At 43.7% G+C, this 16,696-nt stretch overlaps 1 protein-coding gene across 1 annotated transcript in view; it reads right to left on the bottom strand.

The window, feature by feature from the left end:
* Positions 1-201: 201 nt before the first annotated feature.
* Positions 202-16,696, bottom strand: part of IGSF9B (immunoglobulin superfamily member 9B) — a 117,868-nt gene continuing 101,373 nt past the window's right edge. Inside the window, exons 19-20 of the mRNA XM_054998006.1 lie at positions 1,143-1,264; positions 202-425 (exon numbers count right to left, since the gene is read on the bottom strand). Coding sequence (XP_054853981.1) covers positions 202-425; positions 1,143-1,264 — 346 coding nt within the window. The remainder of the gene's footprint in view (positions 426-1,142; positions 1,265-16,696) is intronic.

The following is a 16,696-nucleotide window of genomic DNA, read 5'->3' as shown; positions in this document are numbered from 1 at the left end:
GCAGTGGCTGAAGACGAGATGCTTGGGTTTTCCCTTGAACGAATCCCACACGAGGATTCCATGCATCGTTATGTGGCATTAACCACACACCTGTGCTTCAGCACCTTCTCCACCTGCCTTTCCACTACAGACTCTGCTGGCCATGTGATCTTTGCACCCCTTCCCCACTTTCTCCTTGTCCCTTCTCTGGCTGGTGCTACTCTAAAGTAAGGTGGCATGCCCACTGGAATCGTCATGGTCCACACTGTTGAGAATGGCTGTCTGATCCTCGGGAACCTGCCTGTGGCACAGGTCATCCTTCAGCGCTGAGAGGCGGGCAAAGGGGTCCTGGCGAGGGTGACGCTTCTTCTTCCGGAGACAGACAGCTTCATCGGGCCACAGTACCTGAGAGTTAGGATGTTGCTGAACCTGGGAAGCAGAACCATCTGGTTGGAAACAGAACAGAAGGAAAGGATAATTAAGGCTTTGTCCAGGCATCCTAAACAGAAACATGGGCATTTTTTGAAAAGCCAACAGCACACAACCAAAAAAAAAATGCTCCATATATTACCAATGTACAGTCATCATTTTAGCAGATGAAAAGTTTTTGGTGCAGGAACAATAACACAAAAGCCTCAATACAGGAAGGTTGCTCTATGCAGTAAAGGAGAACATGGAGGAAGATGTAATTCATGGGATTTCTGTGAGAATGAATGAACCTTAGCCCAGATTTAATCTGAATAAAAGACATAAATCAAGAGGGGGGAAAAAAGAGGAGGAGGAATTAGGAGAGCTTGAGGAACTGGGGTAGATGGGAGGAGAGAGAAGAAGGGGGCTGAACTTAAGTCTGATACTAGAACGGTGGGAAATATTAGTTTAGGGGCAGTACAGAGATTGGGGTTAGGGGAAGGAGCTATAAACTGTCTCTAGGGAGACAAATGTCCTAAGGAAAAAAACTAGCAAGTGGATCTTTCACCTCTGAAGATTCAAGGAACAGGTGACCTCTCGCACAGATCAATATTCAGAGAGAGTAGCGACCTCTGAGCCAAAAGGCAGAATCAATTCCCATTCCAAGTCATTGACTTCAATGAGTATTGTGCCAGGCCCAAAGGGGATACAGGCAGGGGTAGATTAGACAGGGGTCTCATGTTCCTCGCACTCACTGATCTGTTTTTTGGATTTCGAGGAGCCCTTGGATGGCTTTTTGGGCTTCTTTATCCGCTGGTATTTCAGAGCTTCGAGCCTCTCAGGTGCAGCACCGTTCCGGGTTGGAGATGGACGTTTTCTAGAAAGACAAAACAGACAAGCGCCATCAGTGGCCCTCTGCCATATTCTGTCTCAAGGAGGTCTCTCTGCTGGGAACAGGGCGTAAAACCTCAGCCAGATCTGTCACGGAAAAGGAGAAGATGAGGTGGCTGAGCATGGTAGAAGAAAGCCCATCCCACCATGCTGAAGCTGGAGGTGGGACTATTTTCTCACTTCTTTATAGGATTAATTAATGTTATTTCCCCCCGTGATGTCCCCAATCAGCACTGTTGCTTCTTTCTCTAGGATTTTAATTTTTGACACCATGGTAAATACTGCTCAGGTCGAACCAGGCAAAGGTTATAGAGAGACATGAGACTCCAGCCCTGGCTATTCCTGTGAACAGAATCAAAGGTCCTGTGAAGGGCTGTATCTCTACAGGAACCTGATAAGCCGCACTGCAAAAAAAAAAGGTGGGGAGGAGGAGATTGGCATGAGGCTCTTGCTTTAAAATTATCTGCAATTCCAAAACAAAAATAATTAAAGTAGAAATTTCTTTGTCTGATAAGGCACTTTTTGGAATTAAAAGGCAGAAAGAACACACAAAAAAAGGCACATTCAGGTGTTCTTAGTGGCAGGGTAAATTACCAAATCTGGCAACAAAGGTTGCATCCCAACCACACAACAGAGAGGAAAGCGGGGGGGGGGGGGAAGAAGGTTATAAACTCAACATGAAGGGTACTCACAAGTTAACAGATGCAATGAGGCAAGACCTTTAATCCTGACCCATTTCCAATACACATTTATATCTTCCATGTATTTCTGAGGACTGACTTAGAACTTCTGTACGTTCATACCAAACACACGACGATCAAAGAGAAGTAAAACTTGCAAACCATCTTGCAAGATAGAAGGGTAGGGAGGTGGCTGACCTTCTTGTCTACAAACAACTGTCTCTTGTCCAGTATAAGTGTGAATCAGGTTCACCGAATTGCCCCACTTAAACTGACAACCCCAGCCTAGGATCCAGTTGGTGGGAACACTACAGTCCAAAACACACCTATTCTAGATACACTTGCCATCAAAATCTATGGAACCTGGCCTAATTCATCATACTTTTCTCTCTCTCAAAACCATGTTTTATTTGATGGATAGGAAGAAAAATGACCCAAAGTAAACATCTTTAAAAATACAAACACATACTAGTTACGGTCAAACTTTATGAAGTTTCTTGGATCTTAGTCCTAGCTAGCAACTATTATTGTATAATAAGAGTTTGGAAGATGGAAACAAAATATCCAGATAACTAGGGAACGGTTCACATCATTTTTGCTACCAACAACCCACACGGGTCAAGTGATCAAAAGATGATGTTTGGTCTTCTATAAAATTATTTCATACATCTCCTATTCTAGATTCTACACAGATCTTTATCAGACTTAATACTTTCAGTACGGGTATGAGAATGGGGAGGGGGGTGTCTCTTCATGGCTGCTAATGACAAACAGATAGTAGCAAGTCTGATATTTCTAGTTTCTCAGACATTTCAGCATTGCTCTTCACATTCCCATCAGTTTCCATCTTCACCAACAATGTTCACCAAGGTCTTATACTTTTTTGCCATTCTGAAAAAGTACTATTGCAAGCTTTTCCAAAAAACTTAGAGAAGGAAGATGAACATGAATAACTAGTTCTTCCAGAAGTAATGGTCCCCAGACTCACCTGGGTGGCCAGATTTGCTGCCTGCGGGGTGGCAGCAGGGCACGAGGTGTGGTGGCTCCCATGTCTGGGCCCATGGCCCAATTAAATTCAAATTCCCAGCTGGCCAATCAGGGTTGCCTGCCTCCCATCATTTGGAGCCAGCTGGCAAAAGTTTTGTGGCTCCTGTGGCATTTTTTGCATTAGGATCAGATCTCTTTGGGGGAGATGGGGGCTGCGTGCTCTATCTCCCCATTAAGAGGAGTCCCATAAGGAATCTTGGGGTGAGTCGTGGAGGTGCATGCCCAGCTCGGGGGCTGCCAGGGCAGACTCACTCCCAGGTGGCGGGGGATTCTCACAGGGGAGTACACCCATGTGATATCCCACGGCCTGCCACTCCTTCGTTCCCTCCCCCTCAGCTGGGGTCTGAGGGGATAGGTGGTCATCGACTGGCAAGTGGGCCAGTCGATGCTTGGGATCTGACCCCTATGCTTCGCCAATGCTCCTTTCAGCTGTAATTCAATAAAGTTATGGCCTTCTTTTCTCTAGCTGCTTGTGTTGGGTGGTTTTTGTTGCCATGCCCTCCTCCCACCTGCCGCCCTTCAGCGCTGGGCTGCAAAGGCCAGGATTCAGCTGGTGAGTACCTAAAAATATAAACGTAGCGCAACTGCCCTGTTCTTAGAACAAGAGCCCAGATAAGCATACTCGAGAAGGGGAGCCACTGTTTACTTGCTGAATCAAAAATAAAAGGAATATTGCAGCATCTGAAAGACTACAGACAAATTATGGCAGAAGCTTTTGTTAATCAAAGCCCACTTCATCAGATGCATAAAAAGTATCCTTAGTTAGCAGATATATTGGTACATTGGCACAGAGAATAATTGTAAATAATGAAGTCAAAAGGGGATGGAATGCAGAGAGGGATGTCCGTGACATCTCCATGCAAAACCAACTCGATACAAGTAAGTACACCCTCAGCATTGTCTATCCAATCTATGTTCAAACTTAGAATACAGCCAGAATAGATTTTCCCCCCTCCCCAAATCCTTAAAGGGAAACTAGCTTTGATATGTTCCCTTTGTCGTCACCCATAGAGCAATACCAGCACTAAGGCCTGGGACCAGGGACCCCTGGGGTCCACAGAGGCTTCCCTTTTTGAAGGATGCTGGTTCACACTGATGCCACCACTTGTGGCTACCTAACTTATATTTTATTTTAGATATTTATTAGACACCACCTTTTCTCCTCGTATCGTTTTAGAGTTCTCCCAGATCATCTCAGAGCACTAGCAAGAAAATGTGTTGATTGGTTGCTGAGAACCAAAAGCTCAGTTCTAAGAATTCTGGCAGGTATAGCTCAAACAGTCATAATTGTTACTTTACAGTATAAAACTGAACTGGTTTAAATTCTATTTTCTAATGCCAAGGATTTCAACAGATGCCACTCAGCTTCCATAGACAATAACGGCCCCCTAAGGCGGTTTTCAGTTGAATGCCGGAAATTAAAGTTGTTTGCAATGTTAGTCTTTTCCTTTGAGCAGCTCTTAAAATATTTTCAGGCTCCTTTCCATTCCTGGTCAGTGAAAAGTTATTAACCAAGAAGCAAGTTTCTTGCTGTTTCTGGTAAAAAAAGTCTCTGCGAATTAAGGGGTAAGATTGATTAGAAGGTGAGTTTGGACCTCTTGAGTTGCGGCTCTATAGAATCAAAAGATTTTTCTTATACTTGTAGTAGTTTCACTGAGCTGTTTTGAGGATGCGAAAAGAAAGAAGCCCCTATGAGGCTTTCTACATGTAAATTGGAAAGGGGCTGCCTGGCGCCTGCTTATGGTCAGAGAAGAAGGGAAGGCTTGGGGGTGTGCAAATTTTTTAACAATCAAAATGAGAGTTCTCAGGTTGCTAAAGTTTGAGAACCATTGTGTTGTACCATATTGGGGACCATTATGAAAACATACAACTGCAGCAAAAATATAGAAGCATGCAGCTGGAGCATCAGAAATTTGACAAAAGTCCACAGCAACTTCTGTTTCACGTTTATTGAAATCAAACATTAAATGGTGAGGTGGAAGAAAGTGGCTTTGCTAATTTATGCAGCTTATGATTAAACTTCAACAGAGCAAAAACAAAGAAATGCAACCCAATTTTGCATCCCCCTGATCAATCTTGCAGAACATTTTGAATCCCAGAGAATGTGGAGGGTTGCACTTGACTATTATGAAATGGCTTTATTTGTGTAGCAGAAGCTTAGTTTCCTTTGCTGGCGCTAGAGAACAAGAAAAGCCAAGCCACTAATCAAAAGCAATTTCATAAGAAGGTTTGCAACTTTTTTTGTTGAGATTTGAGTGATTTACATCAAAGGGAATTTAAGAGTAGCAGAACACCAAAAGCTTGTACTCTGCATCACCTTGGAAGAACAGTAACGTACTTGTTTTTTAAAAATACTGTTATGAATTCACATCAACTTTTTACATAGACCATCTTCTGTAGCAAAGAAATAATATTCTACTTAGTGGTAGTTGAGTTGAACTGTATACCTTGTACATTATTATAATAATTATTATACATCTCTTTACCTTAAGTATCAAAAATGAAAGAAAGTGGTCAACAGTCTTTGGAAAGTTTAATTCTCAACTTGGAAGAAAATGCTATTAATTTCAACAAGTATAAGCTTTATTATGGTTGGGAACTGTAAAGCCTTTCAATATATCTCTGTAAATATTTTCACCATGCTGACAAATGATGTTCCATGTGCAAGACACTTACCTGCAGAAGGAATTGCAAATGGATATTTCCTTTGCTAGTTGGTATTCTATCTAAACTGAAACATAATGGGATCGCCGTTTTATGGAGTCCTAGCTTGTTGTTTAAACTGCCACACTCATTCATCTCTTTTTGCCATTTAAATACATTTAATGGACTGCTGGACTATTCCTTATCGCCATTCCCCATTACAATACCTGGTGCACATGGTGCTGAGTTATTTTGCATCCTTCCCAATTCTGTACAATTGGCCCAGGGTGCAGTAAGTTGTTTCTCGTTTCACAGATCCATGGCAATTGTTCATAAATATGTTGATCTATCAGATACATACATAACTGCAACTAGGAATACTGTTAAGTGATCTCTGCTCATGAAAATCATGGATATTTGTTGTTTCCCTGCTTAAGATCACATCAAAACTAAATTATGTCTAAAACTTTTCACCCTCTAGTCTTACTCCTTCCTTTTAAGCCATAAACCCTTGAGTGGGTTGTTTTTTTGGGGGGGGGGTCACAATGATTTTACAACATTCTACAATGCCTGTTCATTAGGGCTGAAGATACAGTGCATTGATTTGCTGTCTAAACTTGCTAGGATTTGAAATGAGGTTTCAAGAAAATGCAAACCACTACTCTGACGCAACCAAGTTTAAGATTTGGAACACAAAATCTGCCTTTCTAATCAAAATCTATGTTGTCCAGCATTCAGTTTATAACAGCAGTCAACCAGATGCCACTGGAAGCTCAGAGTTTCCAATTTTAACTTGTGTGGCTTCTATAGATGATGTGTGAATTTGCTTAATTTAATGAAGATGGAAGAAATGTCACCTAGTCACTATAAGTAGTACCTGTATTATAAACTCAGTGAATCACAACTCAGCTAGTTCATGACCATCCCAATTGTTTAAGATATCCAGACGCCTCCTAACCCCTAAATCTGAATCTTTACAGTCCCAAGAACAGACAATTAGCTGCGAGGCCTTTGCTAAGTTTTTCACTGATAAAATAGCATGAATATGCTCTGATCTAGACGCTAGCTGCAATGCAAACGAGATGGAAGAAATGCTTAATACACCATCTAGCTTACATTTGGACTGCCTTGAACCAATTACAATGACGGATCTGAACAGGATCCTGATGTCTATGAGCCAAGCTACAAGTGACGCCTGACACAGGTTGGACACTTGTCAGCTTCCCTCAAGTTTTGATGGGAAATGTAGGCATCCTGGTCTTGCAGCTGTAATGGAGAGCCAAGCTGTAAAACCAGGACGCCTACATTTCCCATCAAAACTTGAGGGAAGCTGACAAGTGTCCAACCTGTGTAAGGCATCACTTGTAGCTTGGCTCTATGAAAGCCACTACTTGTGCACTCGATCCTTGCCCATCCTGGCTGTTAACATCAAGTAAGGAGTGGACCACATAAGTGAACCACTGAGGTCTATTGTAAATTAATTGCTCACTCAGGGCAGCTTTCTCCGGCAGCTCAAACAGGCCGTTATCCGTCCACTACTTAAAAAACCATCCCTAGACAAAAATGATGCGGCCAATTATCACCCAGTCGCTAATCTGCCCTTTCTGGGAAAAGTGATTGAGAGAGCAGTAGCTGACCAACTCCAGACCTTCTTGGATAACTCTAGTGCTCTGGACCCTTTCTAGTCAGGATTCAGACCACAGTATGGGACAGAAACAGCACTAATAGCATTACTAGATGGTCTCTGTCTGAATATAGACAAAGGCCATGCCTCATTGCTCCTCCTGGATCTGTCTGCAGCCTTTGACACAGTAGACCATGCCGTCCTGTTGAGGCATTTAGAACAGAAGTGGGCATCAGAGGATGTGCCCTGGACTGGTTTAAATCATTTCTTATGGAACAGACTCAAAGGGTTGCCATCGGAGATCAGCTATCTCCAGAATGGGAACTATTTTGCAGGGTTCCACAAGGCACAATCTTATCTCCCATGTTATTCAACCTCTACGTAAAGCCTTTAGGAGAACTCATTCACTGCTATGGAGTTGGCTTTCACCAATATGCAGATGACACCCAACTCTATATCTCACTATCTAGGTCCCCACAGGATGCAGTAGAAATCTGAGATCACTGCCTGACAGCTGTGGAAATGGCTGAAAAACAACAAACTGAAATTGAACCCAGACAAGACTGAAGTGATGCTTGTTGAGAAGGCAGAGATCTTGAAAGATATTGTACTCCCCACTTTTGATAGTTTGTTTGACCTTTGCTGACTTGGTTAAGAGCCTAGGAGTTATACTGGATCCAGCACTACTACTAGAAAAACAAGTTAAGGCAACAGCAAAACAATGCTTTTTACAACCTCTTGCCTGGAAGATATCTTCTTATCTCAACACGGCTGACCTGGCGATCTGGATCCATGCTATGGTAACATCAAGGCTTGCCTATTGTAATGCACTATACATTGGTCTCCCATCCAAGCTAACTAGGAGGCTGCAATTAGTACAAAATGCTGCAGCTCGACTGTTATCAGGAGGAGCAGGACTCCTACAGTCTCTCAATTGGCTACCTATCAGTTACCGTGCTCAGTTCAAGGTATTCATGGCCTTGCTCCGGCATACCTGCGGGACAGCCTCCCTCCCTATGTTCCTCTACAGCAGCTTTGCTCATCTGAACAGGGTCTCCTGCAGGTGTCACCCTACACATTGGCAAAATCAACAGCAGCCTGAATATTGGCTTTCTCTGTGGTGGCCCCTACCCTGTGGAACGGCCTGCCTGAGGAGGTCAGGAGAGCCCCCACTCTCCTGGCTTTCCGCAAACGATTCAAAATTGAATTATTCAATAAGGATTTTTACTTGAATGGGAGGGCTGTATTGTAGGGATGGGGTCTCAGATGCTTCGCTAATGAGTTAGGGACCATAGACTTCACCACTATGTTGCTTTACATATTACCTGTTGCTTTAAATATGTACTCCTAGGTACTACCTGCACTTTATGTTATCTAATGTCAATACTAGAATTGATTATGTTCTGTTTCAGTATTATCTTCTACTTTGTACTGGATTCTTGCTAATGCTATGTCTTTTTAAACTTGTATCTATTTACCCTATGGCATTGTTTATGGAAATATCCTTGCCATTGTATGGGAATGTACTTGATATACTGTATGGAAATGTACTCTGTACTGATTGTACTAAGCTTGCACTGTGTAATCCGTCTTGAGTCTCAGTGAGAAAGGCCGACTATAAATGACATAAATAAATAAAATAAATATTCTGGATGTTTGAAATATCTCAGATGTCTCTCTTTGCTATGGAAATTCCCAATAGTCAATTAGTATGTAGGTGTTAATGAATACAGCTTTCTAATGGGGGCCTACAATACATTAAATGAGTTACACGAATGATCATTTCTTCCAGCATTATTGGTCTGACAGCAGCCATTTGTATGCAATTTGAAGGAAAATCCATAAAGTATAGAAAGAAGATATCACTGTATTTCTGTTCATTCTTAGCTTCTTGAGAAACAGAAGATCATTCATATGAACTTTAAACTCTTTTTGCTATTAAATCATATTACTCTCTGTTAATTTATCCTTGGGGAGGGCGGGAGGTTCAATTGCACCTTATGCCAACCTCTGCTAATGTTCCATAAATCATACATCAAAATGAATTCAGCTTGGTAGCACTCCAACAGGTAAGTGATTCCTGAGCCATGAAGTCTGTTACTGTCCTATGTAGGTGATAACTAGGCTACGGTAAGAGAAGACTAGTATGGCAACTCACAACTCTCAAGGCTCCTCCTAGAGTGGTCATCCCCAAGAAGAAAAAGAAGAAACACCTAGAAGAGATGTATGGGGAATTTTTTTTCCTGGAATGGTGGAACAATGCCCTTGAACACCAACAGCAAAGGAGAACCTCAGCACTGGATCGTGGAGCTCTGCAAGCTTGCTGTGGCAGCTTACCATGAGAATTACTTCTTTGTGTCTTCTTTTTAGGCTGCAGGTTGGAACAACAGAGGAAGAAAGGCAAGGGAGAATTGCAGAGTCTTTGCCCGATGATGGGATAGTGCATCGCAAGAAGTTTCTGGAAAGAAGGATGCAGTGGGCATGGAAGGTTCTCCCAACACATTGGATTCCAGCCTCTCAGATTTGCAGGGTTTTTAAAGCAAAGAACCCCTCCCTCCCCCCCTCTTTCTTTACAAAGGACTGACAGCTTCTGTACTGGCATGGTGTTGTCATATAGCAACTTTACACGGCGAGACAGTAAAAATGGCCAGAAACAGCAAGGAGCCCATTCCCTTCCCATCCCCCAAGCATACAGCTACTGTCGCAGCAGCAGCACCACCAGCAGTGCGATGACATAAGAGGGAAGCTGATAAAGAGCAGGGCACACACCAGAGAAAGGCATCCTTTCTAGAGGTTTGCAGGGACAGCACAACTTGTCTACACAACAGATTTTCACCATGCGGACTAGAAAGGGATGGAGAAGGGGGGAAGAGGGAAACAAGTTGGGCTGGGAAGAGAGGGAAAAGAAGGTGGGAGGAGGAGGAAGGAAAATAGGAAGAGAAAGAATAACAATGGAACCCAAAGTGGAAAAAATAAAAAACAAAGCAAAAAGAATATTGTTTTCCAAAGGAAAAAAAAAATTAAAACGAGAAAAGCACTCAGACAAGAGGACTTACAACTTCTCCAAGCCAGAGCGAGTGTGAAATGCATGCAGAGGGCCAGCACATGGACAGCCTTTAAAGGGGAAAACTGTTTGCTTCCAAAAAGACAGACAAGTCCTCATACTCCAAAGAAATACACCAGAGTGACAGCTGTTTGCAGGGCACATAGGAGTCCCTGACACCCCCCTCCCCTCCTAGACTTCTCTAAGGCTTTGAACAGAAGGTGCTATCCCACTTAAGGGAACAGCACCCAAGACAGAGTACTGCAGTGCAACGCTGCGAGCTGTTCACCAACACGCCTTGTGACTTTTGGGTTTCCCGCTGCAGTTATGTGATCAATGCCAGGAAATGGAGCCCTCTTCCTGGTTCAACAGATACACAAAACCAAGGCAGTACAAGTAAAGGACATAGCATGTCTACACAGCAGAACACAAGCAAAACACACGGGACCATGGTTCAGCGGCAAAGAACGTGGAAGGTCTCGGGTTCAACACTTGACCATTTCCAGTTGAGGGATCTCAGTTAGCGAGTGTTGAGAAAGACTTTTCTCTACCGGTGACGTTGGACAGCCACTGCCAGTCGGAGCAGATAATGCTGAGATGGAATGGCCAGCTCCAAGGTAATTCCATCCTATGTTCACACAACACAGTACTCAGTACTGAATTTAGCTTCTTGAACATCTCAGCTTCCTTTAAAAAAAAAAAGACAAATTTCTAGCCCTTATGGCTATGTTGGTATACTAATATGTGGATGGACAATACCTCTTAACATCTCAGCAGCCAAATACAATATCCAGTGATGGGGCGGGGTGGGGAGAGTCAGTGCTTTATATAGCTTCTTGCCACTTTCCATAGCTTGCAGAACTCGAACAATGCAAAATACGAGAAATTATGCTGACTCGTCCACATAATTTATACAGGGTTGCGGCAGTCAAAGATAGCTGTAGTAGGGGAGTGGGTAGCCTGGAAGCGGCACATGACATACAATGAGCATTTTTGCACAGGAAAAGTTATTCATCTTAATGCATAAACTAGGCCTGTGCAAGTTATAACCAACAGAGCTCACCGGCCTTGTCTAGCAACCTGTCAGCTTTCTGCCAATCACAGCTCAGTCAAGTGCCAAAACAGGGAGAGGATTAGCAAACTCTTGCATAGCCATGATGTGTGGCTAGGCAGCCACATTAAGCTCAGGCTGCATCTTATCCAGGCCTGCACAACAGCTAGTGCTAAAATCCTTCTCATGGTTCTAGAGGAGCAGATTCAGTTACAACTAACAACGCATTTGCTTGCCTTGTGGAGGGGAGAGGGAATCCACTCGTGCGCCCAGTGCTGTGCTGGCCACATTGATCTACTTCACAAGTCGCATAAACCACATCTATCTCTATGTTTATGAGTCCATAAAATAAGAATGTGTGTGTGTGTGGAGGTGTACTTTAGCAGCCTGGTCATAAAGCTATCACAGCTCTTTACCCACTGACAACTTTACAAGTTCAACTCACAAAGCCATCACTTGCTCTGTTCTTTATGGGATCCCTTGTTTAAAAAACAGGATGAACTGTATATTATCTCATGTACAGCAGAACAACCCATCCCCTCTCGTTTAAGGAGAGTCTTCTAGCAAATCAATGCAATAAATCAGGGCGGGCGCAGCTGGTGCCCCTTCAAGCCAAATGCCAACCATTTATGAACCCACCAAGGGCTTAGTAAAAAAATTCCATTTTAGTTATCAGGATGAGACTCCCAGAACAGGAAAGGCTGTAAAGCACCAGACTGGCTGCTATACAAAGCTAGTGGCCTGGGATTAGCTTGGTGTGTTATAAGTCATGCAGAACTGTACCATAGGTTGTCAAAGGTTCAGAAAAGGGCAACCAAAATTAGTTAAGGAGACCTTCCCTTCAAGAAAAGGTTAGAGATTTAGAGAAAAAATACAGCTGAGGCCAGAGACATGACAGAGCTTTTTAAAAAGTCTACCATAATACTGGAACTCAAAAACTCGCAAGGAAGTCAATGAGCAATTGATTCAGACCGTGACAAAGGAAAGTACTTCTACACATGACACTTAACTTATGGAACTCACTACCACAAGATGTAAGCTGTTAATTTAAATGTTTTTAAAAGGAAACTTGACCAATTCTTGTTATACTGGTCTATCAATGGCTAAATGCACTCTACATGCTCAGAGGCAATGCACCTCTGTAAACTAGTTGCTGGGGAGACCAGAAGATGGGGAGGCTTCGGCCTCTGTGCTGTCCTTGCAGGTGTTTTAGGGGCATCTGGGTGGCCACTTTTTGAAACAGGATGTTTGAATGGATAAATTTTTGGTCTGATCCAGCAAGGATCTCCTAACATTTCCAGGTTTCAAAATCAAATAAATGTTATTGGCTGCCGAAAAACAGCACTTGCCCATCTACATCTCCTGGCCCTCCACAAACGCCAATTTAACAGATTTGCAGAGCTGCGATTCACAATTCACTTATGTTGGAATGATGTTCCTTCAGTCATAGACCTTCTCTAAATTAAATGACTTAGTGAAGGGCAGCCTAGACCTCAACAGCCTGATTGCAACAATTGATAAAATAATGTTACCACCGTGGCTGACAACAACGTTGTATGAGTATAAAATGGTCTTCATCTTAAGCGATTATTTGCTGTTTAAGTCTTTATACATGCATGTACACTACAACCCCCAAATCCAAGATTTGGAAAAGCACCAAGGAAGAGAGTTCTCTCAAATGCTTCTGCCAAAACGACTGAAACAGCAAAACTGAATGGGCTGGAAAGGAAAGGCTTCAAAAGGAACAGAGCTGGCAAAATATCCTGCCATGCTATTACACATTTCTAGGTGCCTCTTCTTGACCAATGGTGGCTCTACAAAGAGGACCATTTACAACGACAGCTCATTTATTATCTGTAGTTAGGGTGCACGCGTATCACTCCCATTCTGCAGTCTTCCCATCAGTTACCGGGCCTAATTCAAGGTGTTCACTATCTTGTACAAAGCCCTTCATGGCCTTAGTCCCTCCTTTTTCAGGACCGCCTCTCTCCCTATGTTCCACCAAGACAGATTTGCTCATCTGAGCAGGTTCTTCTGCAGACACCACTCTGCAAATGGGCAAAATTGACAATTGCTCATACAACTGCATTTTCTGTTGTGGCCCCCATCTTATGGAACGGTCTGCCTGAAGAAGTTACGAGGGCCCCCACTCTCCTGGCTTTCCACAAACTTAGGAGGGCTTTTTTACATAAGAAAGAAGGCTGTACTGTAAGGAAATTGGTTCAGAAAGATGCTCCGGTAAAGATATAGGGTCTGTGTAGTCTACACTGTAGCTGTGAGTACTGTCTGTTGCTGTAAGTATGCTCCTACTATGTAATTTCTAATCGCTTTATATGTCATGTATAAATATGCATATGCTTGGTTTTTAGCTCTGTTTTCAGAGTTCTGCCTGTTGTCAGATTTCTGATATCCAAATTCTATTCCACTGTCCATTGGATATCCTGAGCAGTTGATCATATTTGTCTTACACTGTGTAAACGGCCTTGTGCCTCAGCGAGAAAGGTGGACTACAAAAAACATTAACAACAACACAAGGCCCTCCCCCTTGTCACTGCCACTTCTCACCACCTCATGCCACTGTTCTCACCTCAATGATAGAATAGTCAACGCTCCTTCCCTCTTCATTCCCTAGACATGTTTAAAGGCAGGCAGCAAGCCGCACATGCCCAGAAGTTTCCAGAACTCTCACTGAAGTGCAGGAAGCCCAATTGGGCTTCCTGACTTGCCATGCTGTCTTGGGGCTCAAAGAGGGAAGGAGCATTAGCAGAGAGGAGGGTGGAAGGGTAGGGCAAAGCAGCTGCAATGACGATGGGGGCAGGGACCACCACCCTATTGGAAAGCTATGTTTTCACCACTTCCGCCTTCTTGAAGACGACCAGCTTTTCCACTGCTTTCTAATCCGTAACCTCATGCCCTCACCTCTACACCCTGGTGTATTTTAACGAGTTCATCAAGTTCTGATAGCCAAGAGCAGCCTTTGCTGTAATCTATGGCAGTTTTCTCTAAAGCCCAGTTCAAACAAGCAGCAGATTGCTCAGTAAAACTGTTCCTGTTGTACCATTTCAGAAGAATTCAGTCACATAATCACCCACTTGTGGTCTGAAGTGGTACAATCGGGGAATGGTTTTAAAACCTGGCATTCTCCACCTACAGGGTCACTCAGGCATGAGCTGAGATGCTAGCAAAGGCTTCATTAATCCCTCCCTCCCCATGTGAATATTGACATTTTACAGAAATGTTCCCTTATTCATCACAATTGTTCACACCTATTTGGCTGTACTTAGCCCATGTGCAGGATCCAGATGTTGATGTGCAGATAAGGGAACTCTGTGAAAGCCCTTGAAGATGATCATACCATGGTGCACGTGAGTGTGCAAGAGACCTTTGCTTGCATCTCACATCACATGGGAAAAAGCAGGCAGGGTGCAAAGAGTGCGGCCTTCAGATCAAAGAGTCACCAGAAGCCAGACAGAAGACCCTTGATGCACCAGTTGTCTGCCCCTGCTCTACGCAAAGGAAGAAAGGAACTTGTCAAGGACCTTCCTACAAAGTTGGAATTGAAACTCATAAACCAGGTCTGACTAACCGTATCATTCCCCACACTGACTATTCCTACCTTAGCCCAAGTTACAGCAGCACCATATCCTTCTATACAGGCAAACATCCCAAGCCAGAGATCTGAGTTACTGCAGAATGGAGAAACCCAAAAGCCACAATGACTGAGTGTGCAAAGGTTTGTCTTGGATTTGGCAATAACTTATTCCCCTTTAAAGGAAAAAAAAATATATATGTGTGTGTGTGTTATTGAAAAAGCCCCTTTGGTATTCCCTCCCATGCCCCTTTCCCCAACCGCGCCCCACAGTCCCGGCACCATCCTTCCAGATATTGATCACCCTTACCTATTGAGCTGAGGAGTAGCTTGTCTCGACAACACTGCCCAGATAGCTGAGATTAATCAAAAACAAAGCAGTTATAAACACCCGCAAGGAGCCAAGCTCCACAAGACATCAGCACGTCAAAAGGGGGGAAAAAAGAAGAAGAGAGAGGGAGGAAAAAAACTCCAGAAAGGAAGAGTGAGGGAAGGGGGCAAGAAACTCAAACACAAAAACAAACAAACAAACAATGCTGAAGAAAAAGAAATGCCAGGGAGAAACAAAGAAAGGACAAAGAAAGCGAATGGAAGTGGCTTCGCAGTGCAGACAACAGGGCACCTAACACAAAGGGCAAAACTCAAGACTTTGCTGCTTTCGCAGTCATTTCCATTTCTTGGGGTACCTTGGGAACTATAGTTCTGACTGGGGTGCCAGGGCTGACCATACCATTATGCTGGATGAGGTGGTCTATATTGAGGAGAGGGTAGATTTCCGGGTACCGTTAACGAGCAGCAAATTATAGATTGATTTATTGTTCTTTTGGGTTTTCCCCCAGGCAGCGCTACTTTGCTGTGAGGGATTGTTTAGGAGTCTTTAACAGACAATATTCAGCATCTCATCAAATTATAGATCCCATTGCTGGGGGGTGGGGGGGAGACATGACCGTCATAGTTGCACAGAAGCTATTACAGGTCTGTAGCATAGACGTGCCCTGTAGAGCGCCCTGAAACTATTGCTATATATCAGCTTGGTGAATGTGTCAAGGATCCATTTGGTTGGAGATCTCTCTCTCTCTCTCTCTCTCTCTCTCTCTCTCCACACACACAGAGGTTCCATGCATTTTAAACGATGCATTTTTAGAGGTTGTTTGGGTGTTGTTGCTGTTATAATCCTCTAGAACAGATTCCTCTCTTGTCCAATCTCTTGAAATCATCACCCAATAATCATGCTGAACGGGCTTCTAAATGGCTTAAGCTCTTCCCGGTATCAGTGAGTGTTGGACGAATCCTAGGAGGGCACTGCAGGATGAGAAGCCAACCCCCCACACTGTGTTCCCATGACACAGTTTCTCCTACAGTGACCCAAGCCACCAGCACTTGCTCACCCACGAGACCAGCCATACATGCTAACACCCCATCCTCCTTTCTCACCCACTCAAGGTTCCCTTTCCTTCCCCTCCAACTGAGTTTACCTTCACCTGCCTGCATCAAGCAATTAACCACTGTTTCCCACGAGGCCAGGGATCATAGAGGGAGAGGTACAAGCACCACTACATGGAAAACAAAAATTTGCTCCAACAAAGACAAAAAGATGAATGGAGAGCATGGCCTACAGGTTCTGAGAAAGACAGAGGCGGGGAGGGATAGGGAGAGAAGGAAGAGACAGTAAGAAAGAGACGCTTTGCCTGGTGCAACCCTGGTACCTGGAAAACAAGCTGCTGGAGATAAGAGCAGCTGC

Source organism: Eublepharis macularius, chromosome 14, assembly GCF_028583425.1.
Source record: "Eublepharis macularius isolate TG4126 chromosome 14, MPM_Emac_v1.0, whole genome shotgun sequence".
NCBI classification, from domain to species: Eukaryota; Metazoa; Chordata; class Lepidosauria; order Squamata; family Eublepharidae; genus Eublepharis; species Eublepharis macularius.
Note: the sequence above shows the minus strand (reverse complement) of the source record. Positions and strands in the feature narration are given on the sequence as shown.